General features: G+C 50.6%; 1 protein-coding gene and 1 long non-coding RNA gene across 3 annotated transcripts in view; one reads left to right on the top strand and one right to left on the bottom strand.

The window, feature by feature from the left end:
* Positions 1-2,909, bottom strand: part of KIRREL3 (kirre like nephrin family adhesion molecule 3) — a 398,688-nt gene extending 395,779 nt beyond the window's left edge. For both annotated transcript variants that reach the window (XM_029076279.2, XM_029076280.2), the window contains exon 1: positions 2,398-2,909. In XM_029076279.2, coding sequence (XP_028932112.1) covers positions 2,398-2,452 — 55 coding nt within the window. In that variant the 5' untranslated portion in view covers positions 2,453-2,909. The remainder of the gene's footprint in view (positions 1-2,397) is intronic.
* A 158-nt stretch (positions 2,910-3,067) lies between these two features.
* LOC114815125 lies at positions 3,068-8,959 on the top strand. Its single transcript, XR_003762901.1, has 2 exons — positions 3,068-3,235; positions 8,506-8,959. It is a non-coding gene; the product is annotated as an uncharacterized LOC114815125 (long non-coding RNA).
* Positions 8,960-15,525: the final 6,566 nt, after the last annotated feature.

Here is a 15,525-nt window from a genome sequence, read left to right as displayed (position 1 = left end):
GCCCCTCGGGGGTGGGGGTGGGGGGTTTGTGTGCCAGTCCTACCCTACCTCGCCGGGACCCGGAGGACGGTGGGCACCTGGATTATGGGAGGTTCCCCCCTCCTCAAACTCCCCTCGGTCAGGATTCTCTGCCACCGTCCCCAACCCCAACCCTGGTCCTCCCGAGGATCAGCCGGGGGGTGGGAAGGGCCGGGGTCGAAGAAGGGGATGCCGCCCGAGGATCCGGGGCTGACCGAGCTTTCCGGGAGAGCCCCCCCCGAGACCCTCTAGCCCCCCTTCCTGGGTCAGCCAGCGGCCCTTGCCCAGGCAGGACCGGCCCCGATGCCTTGTCCAGATAATAATAATAATGATGATGATGGTATTTGTGAACCTATTACTACGTGTCAAGCACTGTTCTAAGCGCTGGGGTAGATCCAAGGTAAACAGGTTGTCCCACGTAGGGCTCACAGTCTTGACCCCCATTTTACAGACGAGATAACTGAGGCCCGGGGAATTGAAGTGACTTGCCCAAAGTCACACAGCTGTTAAAAAGCGTAGACGGGATTAGAACCCACGACCGGTGACTCCCAAGCCCGGGGTCTTTCCACTGAGCCAGGCTGCTTCTCTATGCTTCTCAGACGGGATCCTCACGGCAGAGCCTTCGGTGGAGAATCGCAGCCACTCAGTGAAACTCTTTTTAATCTCCCTCTCGCCCCCCAAGGAGGGACAATGGGAACGGGGGGCAATCTCAGAGCCCCTTTGGCGACCGCTCAAACGCACGCACCCACAGAACCCCACGATCACAGACTTGTTCACACACGCTCTCCCCCACTCTTTCTTTCAGCCGCGAACCGAGACACGCAAAACGCTCCGTCCAGACCCGGCAGCCCGCCGAGGGAAGACGGGCGGAGAAGTTCCGAAACGCGAGGCATCCACTTACAGCCCCGGCACAAAGCTAACACGCTCCCGACCCTGGCGGGCTTTTTGCAGAGAGCTGGGGCCGGGCGAGAGGTTGGGGAGGGGGGTCTATCCGCCTTCCTACACTTCCTCGGGGAAAGGGACGGTAGCGTCTGTCCAGACAAGGGGAGCTGGCTTCTCCGGGCGAAGGGGCGCCTGGGTCTTCCAGCCCATCTCGACTCCAGGCGTACGGAATCCCAGCACATCCCTGGTTTCAGGGGTCTGGAATCCCAGAACATCCCCGGCTTTAGGCGTTCGGAATCCCAGCACATCCCTGGCTTCAGGGGTCCGGAATCCCAGCACATCTCTGGCTTCAGGAGTCCGGAATCCCAGAACATCCCTGACTTTAGGGGTCCGGAATCCCAACACATCTCTGGCTTCAAGGGTCCGGAATCCCAGCACATCCCTGGCTTCAGGGGTCCAGAATCCCAGCACATCCCTGGCTTCAGGGGTCCAGAATCCCAGCACATCCCTGGCTTCAGGGGTCCAGAATCCCAGCACATTCCTGGCTTCAGGGGTCCGGAATCTTAGCACATCCCTGGTTTCAGGGGTCCGGAATCCCAGTACATCCCTGGCTTCAGGGGTCCGGAATCCCAGAATATCCCTGGCTTCGGGGGTCCGGAATCCCAGCACATCCCTGGCTTCAGGGTCCGGAACCCCTGCCCTCCTCCGGCTGAAGTCGTTCGCACCCCTTGCCCATCCCGGCTCGAGTCGTCAAGGCCCTGCTACCCTGGCTTCAGGCGTCTGTTCCCCCAATCCACCTCCGGCTCCAGGCGTCCGGAGTCCCAGCCACCCCAGCTTCAGGCGTCCGGACCCCCAGCCCACCCCGGCTTCCAGGGTCCAGACCCCCGACCACTCCGGCTCCAGGCATCTAGACCCCCAGCCCAACCAGAGGTTCAGACCCCCAGTCCACCCCCAGCTTCAAGGGTGCAGACCCCACCCCAACCCGGCTCCAGGTGTCCAGATCCCTAGCCCACCCCCAGTTCCAGGCGTCCAGACCCCCAGACCACCCCCAGCTCCAGGAGTGCAGACCCCCAGCCCACTCCCAGCTCCAGGGATGCAGACCCCAGCCCACTCCCAGCTCCAGGCGTCCAGACCCCCATCCCAACCCGGCTCCAGGCGTCCAGACCCCCAGCCCATCCTCAGCTCCAGGGGAGCAGACCCCCAACCCACTCCCAGCTCCAGGGATGCAGACCCTCAGCCCACCCCCAGCTCCAAGAGTCCAGACCCCCATCCCAACCCGGCTCCAGGCGTCCAGACCCCCAGCGCCCCCCCCCAGTTCCAGGGGTGCAGACCCCCCAACCCTCCTCCAGGTCCAGGGGTCCAGACCCTCATCCCACCCCCAGCTCCAGAGCTGCAGACCTGGGTCCAGGCGTCCGTCCCCCCAGCCCACTCCTGGGTCGAGAGTCCCGTCCCCTGTGCCCCCCACCCCGCCCCCCGAAGCGTGTGCCCAGACCCTACCTGGGCTGAGCAGGAAGGCGCCAAGCAGGAGCAGACCGAGCTCCAAAGGTTTCATTCCTGAGCGTGGACGGAGGAGGGCGAGCAACTTGGCGTCCAGTTGGTGGTTCCTTCGCCCCCGGGGTCTCCCCCGTTGCCTTTCCTGCCCGTCCCTCGGTCCGTCCGTCTGTCCGGCCGGGACCCTGCCCCCTGCCCTCCTTGCCCACCCCCCACCGCCCCCAATCCTCCTCGCTCCCTTTCTAATATTGGGGTCCGGCTGGGACGGGGCGGCGGGGATTCAGCGCCCACGGCAAGCCCGGCGTCTCGGAGACCAACTCACTTCTCGCAGACCCGTCCATCCCCCAAGCTCCCTCGACATCGCAGACACACATACACACACACACACATGCACAACACACACACACACAATACACACACACACCGCGTCCTCGGGCGGCTCCTCTCCGGGCGGGAGATAGGCGAGGCGATCCGGTCGCCGGCGGGGAGGAGGAGGAGGAGGGAGGGAGGAGGAGGAGGGAGGGAGGAAGAGGAGGAGGAATGGAGGAGGAGGAGGAGGAGGAGGAGGAAGGGAGGAGGAGGAGGAAGAGGAGGGAAGAGGGAAGAGGGAGGGGAGAGGGGAGGAGCGAGGGGGGAGGGGGGAGGAGCAAGGAGGGAGGGGCATCAGCATCCAAGAGGCCCTAAGCTCTCAACACCTCCCCCTCCCCTCCTCGTCCCGTCCCCCCACCCCCAAATCCGAGGGGTGAGGGAAGGGTGCGGGGAGGGGGCTGATCTTCTTTTGTCTCCCAACAGGAGGACGGACCCCTCGACTGCCGCCTCTGCATTGGACACCCACGAGTCACAGGTAGGGAGAGCCAGAAGGGCGATGGGTCTGTCGACAGGCTGCTCTCCCATCGTTCCGGCTGAGTTTTCTCTCGCTTCCCCTGCCTTCTGGGGGGAGAAACAGCAAATTGGGTGGGATGGGGGTGCGGGGAGGGGTGGGGAGGGAGAATGGAGAAGGGAAAGATGGAATGGACCATGACATGTGGAATCTGTGTGTGTGTGTAGCATGAATGTACATATACACACACACACACACACACACATATATATATATACACACACATATATATATATCATCTAAATCTACAGCTATCTTTGTATAGTTATATATAGATACATGTCAATTATATATTATTCATAAGTATAAGTGCTATTTATACTTGTATATGCATATGCCTATGCATATTCAATTATTCATTCAGTTAGTTCATCCCACTTAACTGTCAACTCATGTGGGCAGGGATCATGTCTGATAACTCTTGCATTGTACTCTCCTAAGTGCTTAGTACAGTGCTCTGCACATAGTGTGTTCAATAAATCCCACTGTTTGATTGATTGATATTGACTTAGTCATACAATTACCTGCTCTCTCCTTGTACTTCCTCCTGCTCCCATTCCTTGTAATTGATTTTAGTGTCTGTCTCCCCCTTTAGATTGTAAAATCCTCACAGGCTGGGATCGTATGATTTGTCGGCAGACTATTCTCCGAAGCACTTAGGACAGTGCTCTGCACAGAGTAGATGCTCATTAAATGCTTTTGGAAGATGGATTGCTGGATGGGCACCACCTGTTTACCAAGAATGGGAAAAATGTGGAAGGGTCTGAGATGGGAAAAGAGATAGGGATGTCTCTAGAGACCTTAGAAGCTTGTCCCTTCTGGGTGAGGATGCAGGGGGTAGGTTTTGGGATGTTTACTCTTCTGTAGCCGAGAGGAAAGCCAGGCAAGTAGAACAAAGCAGCCAGAAGACACAGCAACCGCAGTAGTAGTAATTAGTTGGAGTAGTAGTAATAGTAGTAGGAGGAGAAGTAGCCGCAGCAGCAATAGTAATATTCATTCATTCATTCATTCATTCATTCAATCAATCGTATTTACTGAGCCCTCACTGTGTGCAGAACACTGGACTAAACGCTTGGAATGTGCAATTTGACAACAGATAGAGACAATCCCTGCCCAACAACGGGCTCGTAGTTGTAGTGATAGTAGTAGTACTAGTAGTAACAGTAATAAAGTAGTAATCACATTTATTAAGCACTTGCTGAGTGCAGTGCACTGTACTAGACCCTTAGGCGAGGACAATACAAAGTGACATTCTCCCTGGCCACAAAGAACTTTAACTCAAAGTAGGGAGACAAACATATACATATTTACATCTTTAATAATCAGAAGAAATAATTGAATGGGCAATTAATATTATACATATATACACCAGGATTGAAGGTGGGTATAAAGGATGCATTAGTATTTGAAAGGGCTGTTGGGGTAGTCAGTATAGCATGGAATGTTGAAAATCACTTGGAGAGCTCCTGGTGGTCAGGGAATGTGTCTACCTATTCTATTTGTACCATACTGCCCCAATCGCTTAATACACTGCTCTCCACACAGAAAGTGATCAATTAAGTCCACTGATTAACTGATTGACTGAAGGCTCTTGGGGTGTCGAGAATTGCAGTGCATGCCAAGGCAACCTCCTGCTGGGTCCTGGTGCCACAGCCCAGTGGTGACTGGGCTGGGTCACCTGGATCACTGGTAAGTCCTGTACATAAAACCCCTGCGTGTGGCTTTTTGTAGGATGCTGCACCTTCACCCTTCTTCTTAATCGTGGCACTTAGTGCCCGGGAGGTGGGGGTGGGGGGCGGGACACGACAGGGAGAGATCAGAGAGTGTGAATTGTGCAAACCACTGGTACTAGAATCAACTCACAGGTTCTCGATCTTGAAGTTGTCACAATGAAGCTCATCGGTCACTCTCGATAGGAGGCCATTAAAACTACAAGCTCTTTGAGGGCAGGGATTATGTCTACCCACTCCAATGGTGCACTCCTAAGCGCTTAGCACAGTGTTCTGCACAGAGTAAGCACTCCGTCAATAGTATTCATTGATATAAATCATTCTCAGCAGTCAACGACTCTGGACAGCTCCCTCCTTCCTCCCTCACTTCCCTGCCCCCTCCCAGCAAGCTAAGGGTGGTTTTACTTTGCTTATAACTCAAGCAAATGGATTTGGATTTGAAATGGATTTCCCTATCAATAACGATGATAATAATAATGATAGTGGTATTTTTAAGTACTTACTCTGTGCCAAACACTGTACTAAGCGCCAGGGTAGATACAATATAAGTAGATTGGACACAGTCATAATCTATTGTAATGTTTGTCTCCTCCTGTAGACTGTAAGCACCTTTATTTTTATGATATTTGTTAAGCACTTACTGTGTGCCAGGCCCTGTACTAAGCACTGTGGTTGATACAAGCTAATCAGCTTGGACACAGCTCCTTGTGGTCATGGATTCAGCGTGGCTCAGTGGAAAGAGCACGGACTTTGGAGTCAGAGGTCATGGGTTCGAATCCCGGCTCGGCCACTTGTCAGCTGTGTGACTTTGGGCAAGTCACTTAACTTCTCGGTGCCTCAGTTACCTCATCTGCAAAATGGGGATTAAGACTGTGAGCCCCACGTGGGACAACCTGAATGCCCTGTGTCTACCCCAGCGCTTAGAACAGTGCTCAGCACATAGTAAGCGCTTAACAAATACCAACATTATTATTATTATGGATTGTGTTTATCCATTCTGCTGTACTGTACTTTCCCAAGCACTTAGTACAGAGCTCTGTACAGAGTAAGTGCTCAATAAATATCACTGATCATTTGCCTGAGGGCATTGGACTGTGCTAGGTTCTTATGGGGGTCTAACTGATGCAGTTGTCTCCCAGATTTGAAGGGGTCCAGATTAGGGTGGTATTCAGCCAAGCACAGTGGAGAAACTCTCCTAAGGTCCCTAATGTCTTGCAAGAAACCGGGGAAAAAAAATTCCCTCCTAAAATGTCACCGTCTCCTTCAATAATGTTGACTATTTATATTTGCTCTCAAGTTTATGAGAAGCAGCATGGCCTAGTGGGAAAAACACAGGTGTAGGAGTTGGAGGTCTTGTGTTCTAATGTCGGTTCTGCTACTTACCAGCTGTGTGAACCTGGGCAAATCATTTAACTTCTCTGGGTTTCAGTTTCCTCATCTGTAAAATGGGGATTCATTGATTCTTCTCCCTATTACTTAGACTGTAGTAATAATAATAACCGTGGTATTTGTTAAGGACTTACTATGTGCCAGGTTCTGTACTAAGTACTGGGGAGGGTACAAGCAAATCTGGTTGGACATAGTCCCTGTCCCATATGGGACTTACAGTCTCAATCCCCATTTTACAGATGAGGTAACTGAGACACAGAAAAGTGAAGTGAACTGAGACACACACAGCAGACAAGTGGTGGAGCCGGGATTAGAATTTATGACCGTCTGACTCCCAGGCCCGTGCCTTACCCACTGTGAACCCAGTGTGGGACAGGGACTGTGTGTGACCCCACTATCTTATATCTATCCTGGTGCTTAGTACAGTACTTGGAACAGAGTAACAAATACCACAATATAACTTTCACTTGTCTTTATCATTAGAAGGTAAGCACTTTGAAGAGAGGGACATCTCTTAGAATTCTACTGGCTGCTCTCCATATGTCTAGTCTAGTGCTCTCCTTGTGGCAGAAACTCCATTAACCCTAGTGCCAGTGTGATCAAGGGGTGGTCTGTCATTTAAATGGTAACCACAGTCTTTATGTCTCCATGCTCCCCCCCACCCCCAGCTGTTTCTGGGACCACCAAAGTGGACATGCCCCCCTCTGAAAGTTGCTCTGAAGAGTCCAGACATCTTAACACAGTGACTGCCTCACCATCACTACGATGACCATTCTCCACCCCTCCTCTCAGCCAATCAGTGGTATTTATAGAACATTTTCTGTTTGCAGAGCACTGTACTGAGCACTTGGGAGAGTACAATGCAACAGAGTTGGTAAATACTATCTCGGCACAGCCCTAGAGGCTGGAACACTATTTTTATCTCTTCCACATCATTCCACACAAAGATCCAATTCTGCAGCAGCAGTAGTTAAGAACAATAGACCTGTTTAGCCCTGACCTAACCATGCTTACGGGGCAGCGGACATTCAATTTATATGGGAGGTCCGTGAGAACCTTTCATATAGGCTGGAAAACTGCTTCAATAAGAAGAGAAGAAATGAGATTCACCCAAAAGGGAAGGCTTCCAGACTGGGTTGGGTGTGTGGAGGGGTCATGCTTGGGGTCAGTGGGGAAAATCGCCCGTTCTTGTGCCCCCCTCCCCCTCCCCCATCCCATATGAAGCTTCAGGGGATGGCATCCGTGCCAACTTCCCATTTCCAGCCTGTCCAATTACTACCGTCTTGGTGGGTAAGAGAGAATGTGAGTTACTCTATTCCTGTAGTGCCTACTGTGTGCCAAGCACTCATCTCTAAGAACAGAGGGCAGGGGGTGGAAGGGAGGTGGAGCCTGGGGTTTAATACCAAGCCCTGGGATGGATGTAAGATAATCACCTGGGCCACCATCCCTGTACCACCTGGGGCTCACAGTCAAAAAGGGAAGGGGAGTGGGGAATCTTACACTCAAAAATGGACAAACTGACACCCAGAGAGTTTGAGTGACTCTCCCAAAGACTCTCAGTCAAAACAAGCAGCCAAACATGGGTCTGCTAGTTTGCAGTCCCATGCTTTGTCCACTAGGATACACTACTTCAAATTAGTGGTGTTACCCTGGAAGATAGTTTCTGCCTGGGATCTGGGAGACACCTTGTCTTTCTGTGACAGCGGCAGTGATCACCTTCCTAAGCAGAGTGGCTGCAGTGCCCGTCAGAACCCTGTATTCCAACTTCGGAAGGTCCTAAGGTGGGAGTGGTAGGGAGGAGGGCCAAAGCTTCCTCTAAGTCTACACTTCATCCCAGGACCTCGTGCTGTCATTGCCAAGGGCAAATCCCCTTCCTCCTATCCTCAGAGATCAGAGCCCAGGCTCCGGCACTCCTCCACCCCCTGCCCTCAGTCCTCAGAGATCAGAACCTCAGGATCCACCACCCCACCACCCCCTGCCTGTCCTCAGACCAGGCTCTGGCTTCCCTCTACCCACTCCTCCTCCACCATCTATATTCTGATGTTGGACAGTTTGGGTGTGGGGGGGCTCGATCTCAACCTTCCCTGGGCTCCATCTTCCCCTTTCACTCTCCAGCTCTCAGTCTGGATTTGATGAGTCCTTGGTGCACTTTGTCCACACCCCTCCCTCCAGCCTCCAGCACTGGCTGGGGCTCAGCGGAGGTCCAGCCTCCCACCTCACCTCTGCCCTGGACTCTGGCCGCATGGCAGCAGCGAGCCCAAGATGGCAGGTGCCGAAGTGCCCCACCAGGAAGAGCGGCAGACTCAGAAGATGGTGACCGCTGACTGGCTACCGAACTGGATCGACAACCCAGCAACCAGTGACAGGCCACAGAGGATTGCTACCGGTGGGACTGCCAGGGAGTGGGAAGGTGGGGACTGACTCTGTCTACCGGGGATAGGAAGATGCAAGTGAGAAAAGAGATAAAACCCAGATCTGCAGGCAACAGGCGCTCAGCACCTGGATCTATGAGTATATGCTGAGACCTCCAGGGAGGGAGTGGGAATAAAGACTACTGACGTACCCCGAACTACTGTTCCACTAGTTTTATCACTCCGTCTTCCTGGGGTGAGGGAGCCGGTGTTTCAGACATGGCTCTAGACTGTACGTTCATTGTGGACAGGGAATGTGTTCTGTTACACTATCATATTGTGCTCTCCCAAGCGTGTAGTACAGTGCTATGCACACATTAAGCGCTCAATAAATATGATTGACAGACTGATTGATGGGGTGTACCATCCAGTCTGCCCCTCCTGTTTGACCCTTTAACACTGCTCCCCCAAAGCTTCCTTGTGGCCTCTGAGTCCTTTAGCACTTAGCTACTGTGTAAGCACTGATCCTTCTTACACTCGGTTGTCTCCCCTACTTGTACTATATTTTAATGTTTGTCTCTTTTTTTGGTAATGGCATTTGCAGGCACTGTACTTAGTGCTGGGGTGGAGATGAGCTAATCAGTTTGGACTCAATCCATGTCCCACATGGGGCTCATAGTTTTAACCCTCATTTTACAGATGAGGAACTGAGGCCCAGACAAGTGAAGTGACTTGCCCAAGATCACACAGCAGACAAGCGGCAGAGCCAGGATTAGAACCCAGGTCCTTCTGACTCCCAGGCCCGGGCTCTACCCATTAGGCCTCACTGCTTTTCTCCCTCGTTGAAAGCAGTAATTGTGTCTATTGACTCCAGTGTACTCACCCAAGTGCCAGAACAGTGCTCCGCAACAGTAAGTGCTCAATAAATACTGTGGATTGATTGATTGACTTTCACTTTGTGAACGGCCATGTTTGCTCCCAGACCTGAACAATACCTTGGGTCTAGGCCATCCCTTAGTACAGGACTTTGTCCCAAAGCATAGAAAACCAGCACTACCTGATTAATTTATATGAGGCGGAATCTTGGAAGTCCGCAGGCTCATTGGCCCTCATTGTTCCTTATTTCGTCCACCTGTCCCACTCCGTTGCTGTTCCAGGATCTAAAGGGAAGCTGAAACATCTCCGTTTCCCCTGGAAACGAAGCAAGCCTTCCTCCGCTGGCCCTACATGGCTTCGTTGTTTTTCGGGACTGCAGGAGACTTGATGTTCTTTGCAAGTTCCCCTTGGTGGCAGATTAACCTTATCTGCCATCCCCGGAGTTGTGGGCCCCAAGCCAGGAGATTCAGATCAGCTCTGTGCCCCAAGCCCCCGACCCTCCTGAACCGAAACTTCTCTTTGAGCCAGGCCTGAAGGTTCTTTTCCATTTCTCTATCTCCAGGTACCTGAAGACTTAGGGGGTTAGCTCATCCTGGCTACCACAGACAGAGTAGCTGAGTGGAAGGCTTATGGGACGGGGAGTCAGGGAACCTGGGTTTCAGCCCTGGCCCCATCACTTCCCTGCTCTGTGACCTTGAGCAGTTCACTTAACCTCTCTGGGCCTCAGTTTCCTCACCTGTAAAATGGGTCTAAAATATTTATTCTCTTTCCTACTTAGACTGTGAGCCCCATAGGGGGCAAGGACTGTGTCCAACCTGATGATCTCATATTTATCCCCATGCTTGAAGCCTAGTAAGTCCTTAATAAACACCAAAATTATTATTATGGGAGATAGAAAGCAGTGAAATGGAAAGTGTCTATTCCTTAAGCATCACTGAGGTCTCTGCCATATTTTCCGGCTAATTACAAATATTAGCCTAAATAACCGAGGTATACTGGCTGAGCTTGTGGAGTTAAACCACAGGCGTATTGACCAGTTTCTAGATGTGTGGCTCCTGTTGGTCCAGGCATTCTCATGATTGACAGCTGATGCTCCAACAATGCTGGCAGGCCTGGTCTTCCCTCCCTCATGTCTCCCTGTCCATCCAACCCTGGGTAGTCATCTAGGCTACCAGTCTGGCAACCATATAAGTGGACAAGGATGGGAGGCCGCCAATCCCTGAGATGTCCTCTGTCAATCAGGGTCCTGGAGGTGGGCTCGGAGCTGAGACTAGTGGCTCAATGGGAAACTGCTGCATCTCTCAGACCTGAACACTTTGTTAGCTGGAGTGACGCCATGAGCTGTGACACCATTTTGGGTCAAGAGAACAGATCGTGCGGACCGGGACTCTCCAAGCAGCTGGATGCTTGGAGATCCATGGGAATGTTACCAATGGGGACTGCCAGGAAGAAGCCTAAATTTCTGCTAATGAAACGCTGTTTCTGAGCACCAGTCCAGCCCCTACTTCACCCATTGGCTACTGGAGCATTATATTTCTCTAATCAGGAGCTTGGGGCTCCCCGGGAGGGAGTTCCACAGCTAACCAGGCTCCCCTACCTGAGAAGTGGCAGGGGATTTCATCGAGACCTAAGTCTCTCCCCTACTCAGACAACTAAGTAGTAATCTCCTTGAGGACATGGATCATGTCTACTGACTCTATTACACTGTTCTCTCCAGAGCACTTAGTACAGTGCGATGCACACAGTGAATGCTCAGTAAATACCACTGATTGACTGCTTGATTCACAACCTGGAGGCGAAAGCTGGCACTTGCAGGGAAAGTGATTTGATAACAAATTCAGCAATGTGCCAGAAGAGGGAGGGGAACCGCTACATTGGAGAAGTGTGGCCAAGTGGAAAGAGTGTGGACGGAGGAGTCAGAGGATCCAGGTGCTAATCCTAGCTCTGCCACTGGCCTGCTGTGTCACCTTGGGCAAGTCACTTAATAATAACAACAATAATAATAATAAAAACTTCTCTGTGCCTCAGTTTCTTCTGCAAAGTGGGGATTCAATACCTCTTCTCCCTCTTATTCAGATTGTCATCCCACTGTGGGATAGAGACTATGATCTACCCATTGCTTAGTACAGTCCTTGGCACATAGTAAGCACTTAGCAAATACTAATATTGTTGGTATTGGTTAAGCACTTATTATGTGCAGAGCACTGTTCTAAGCACTGGGGTAGATACAGGGTAATCATGTTGTCCCACATGAGGCTCACAGTTAACCTCCATTTTACAGATGAGGTAACTGAGTCACAGAGAAGTTAAGTGACTTGCCCACAGTCACACAGCTGACAAGTGGCCGAGCCGGGAGTCGAACCCATGACCCCTGACCCCGAAGCCCAGGCTCTTTCCAGTGAGCCACGCATATTAATTTATCTAGAGTAATTTATCACCTAATGATGGTTTTCAGCCCACCCAGTCGGTTCCCACCCTAAGCCACGTCTCCTTCCTGGAGTTTAGAAGCGACAATGAATCCATCTTCCAGCTGAATTGCCAACCTGAGATCCAAAATGTTTTTCGCATCTCTGCTGGTTCTATCTGGAGAATGAGCAGTCAGTGTGCCATCTTCCTGAACCAGAAGGGAGCTACCTATGACCAGCAGAGATGGCCCTTGCATTTCCCACAGGCTATCACCTCTTCTCTACAGTGTAAGTTCATTTTGGGCAGAGAACATGTCTGCTAATTCTGTTAGATCATACTCTTCCAAGTGCTTAGTTGTTTATGGTGTTGTTAAGCACTAACTACTACTAGTAATAATTGTGTTATTCGTTAAGCGCTTACTCTATGACAAGCCCTGTACTAGGTGCTAGGGTATCTAGTAAATAAATCAGGTCACACATCCCTGTCCCTTGGGGGGCTCATTGCCTCTATCCCCATTTTTCAGCTATGGTAACTGAGGCACAGAGAAGTGAAGTGACTTAACCGAAGTCACACAGCAGACAGGTGGCAGATCCTGGATTAGAACCCAGGTCCTTCTTTCTCCCGGGCCCATACTCTAACCACTAAGGCCATGCTGTTGCTCTGAACATAGCAAGGGCTCAATAAATCCCATTGATTGATGGATGACTGTGGATCGATTATCCACGTGGATGTCGGTCAGGAGCTGGGCTATGCTCCAGGTTTGGGGTCATGCCTGTGGCTAAATTGTGAAAAGTAGTTTTACATTTCCACTGAAGATCTTCCCTACAGGGCAGAAAGAAGGATCTCAATCTGCTCTGAGGAAGAACTTCAGGACCGCAATCGATCAATCAATGTGATTCACTGGGCTCTTCCTGAGAAATAAGACACATATCCCCTGTCCTCAGGGAGTTTACAATCTGATGGAGTTGTGAGACCTCATGGGTTCTGAGAACGGTTTAATGAGGAAGTATCTGGCCATTCGAGAGTTCTTTCAATAATATAACCACACAATGGGTTGAGAAGCTTGGAATAGAGCTAAATACTTTAGTTCTTCAATCGATCTCACTTCCATTTGATTGTAAGATCTTTGTGGGCAGGGATGCTATCTTTCACTTTTATTGTTCTCTTCCAAGTGCATTTTTAAAGTACTTGGCACACAGTAATAATAATAATGACGGTCATTTGTTAAATGCTTACTATGTGCCAAGCACTGATCTAAGAGCTGGGGTAGATACAACCGGAGATACACGGAGAAGCAGCGTGGCTCAGTGGAGAAGCAGCGTGGCTCAGTGGAAAGAGCACGGGCTTTGGAGTCAGGGCTCATGAGTTCGAATCCCAGCTCTGCCACTTGTTGGCTGTGTGACTGTGGGCAAGTCACTTAACTTCTCTGTGCCTCAGTTCCCTCATCTGTAAAATGGGGATTAAGACTGTGAGCCCCACGTGGGACAGCCTGATTCCCCTATGTCTACCCCAGCGCTTAGAACAGTGCTCGGCACATAGTAAGCGCTTAACAAATACCAACATTATTATACAACGTAATCAGGTAGTCTCACATGGGGCTCACAGTCTTAATCCCCATTTTACAAATGAGGTAACTGAGGCACAGAGAAGTTAAATGATTTGCCCAAAGTCACACCGTTAATAAGTGACAGCGCTGGGATTAGAACCAATGACTTCTGACTCCCAACCTCATGCTCTTTCCACTAAGCCACTCTGCTTCTCAGTAGGTACATAGTACAGTGCTCATCTTGCAGTAGGTACTCAGTTTATAGAAGCAGCATGGCTCAGTGGAAAGAGCACGGGCTTTGGAGTGAGAGGTCATGAGTTCGAATCCCAGCTCTGCCGCTTGTCAGCTGTGTGACTGTGGGCAAGTCACTTAACTTCTCTGGGCCTCAGTTACCTCATCTGTAAAATGGGGATTAAGACTGTGAGCCCCACGTGGGACAACCTGATTCCCCTGTGTCTACCCCAGTGCTTAGAATAGTGCTCTGCACATAGTAAGCGCTTAACAAATACCAACATTATTAGTTCAGTGTTTTGCAAACAGTTTGCACTCATCCAGGGCTCTGCACACTGAATCAGTCAATCAGTGGAATTTATTGAGTGCTTATTGTGTGCAGACCACTATATTAACCATTTGAGAGGGTACAATACAACAGGAGTGGTTGTAAACATTGTACTTACAGTCTAGAGGATGAGCTTACAGGCATCCAGTACAACACTCTCCACACAGCAGGTATGCAGTGAACCCCACTGAATGAATGAAAGAAATGTTGAAATTTTTTATGGTTTTCATGAAGCACTTACTATGTGCCAGGCACTGTACTCAACACTGGGGTAGATACATGCTAATCAGATTGGAAGCAGTCCATGTCCCTTGTGGGACTCACCACCTTAATCCTCATTTTACAGATGAGGTAACTGAGGCACAGAGAAGTGAAGTGACTTGCTCAAGGTCACATAGCAGACAAGTGGCAGAGACAGAATTAGAACCCATGTCCTTCTGACAACCAGACTCGTGCTTTATCCACTATGCCAGGCTGCCTAGTTGACTTCACCACCCTCTTCCTGCCTCTTGTTCATTTTTTCTCCCTTCAGCGATTTTTGTTTCTTCCATATTTCTTCAGGCTTTAGCCTAATGGCACAATCATGAGAACGATTTGCATTACTACAGCACGCTCAGTTCATAAAACTGAGACGTTTAAACCTGCTTTCCTGACGAATCGTTACAAACTCCATATTGCACAATGATAGAATAATCAAAGGGAGACGGCACCTTGCATGTCTATGTCGGTTTGCAGTCAGGAATCCCAAATTGCTGCACACAGACACACACTCACCAGGCTGATCGTGAGGATTGTGGGCCAAAGGGGGCTCCCTTCAGGGGAAAGAGTGGAGGGAGGGTAAATGGGCAATACTGCCATTTTAAAGATTGGTAAACTGAGGCCCAGCTGGGTTGAAATGAATCAACCAAGGTCACGCAAGGAGAAAGAAACAACTCAAGGAATCAAAAAGTCTGAAAGCCTGAATCCAAATCAGAAAAGGGAGATGGAAAGGGAGACAGGGGAAGAAAGAGTCAGAGACCCTTTGAGAAGCAGAGAGGCCTAGTGGATAGAGTGTGGGCCTAGGAGTCAGAGGACCTGGGTTTTAATTCCACCTCCACTGCTTATCTTCTATGTGACCTTGAGCATGTCACTTATTCATTCAATCATATTTATTGAGCCCTTACTGTGTGCAGAGCATACTTATCTTCTCAGTGCCTCAGTTACCTCATCTAGAAAACGGGGATTAAGATTGTAAGCCGTGCCTGGGACATGGACCATGTCCAACTTGGTTAGCTTGTATTTACCCCAGAGCTTAATACAGAGCCGGCACATAGTAAGTAATTAACAAATACCATAAGCAAAAGAGACAGTGAGAGACTGTCAAAGAGAGACATGGAGCTGGAAAGTTCGGGAGGGAA

This window comes from Ornithorhynchus anatinus, chromosome 11, assembly GCF_004115215.2.
Source record: "Ornithorhynchus anatinus isolate Pmale09 chromosome 11, mOrnAna1.pri.v4, whole genome shotgun sequence".
NCBI classification, from domain to species: Eukaryota; Metazoa; Chordata; class Mammalia; order Monotremata; family Ornithorhynchidae; genus Ornithorhynchus; species Ornithorhynchus anatinus.
The sequence above is the reverse complement of the archived record's forward strand: the minus strand, read 5'-3'. Positions and strand labels throughout refer to the sequence as shown.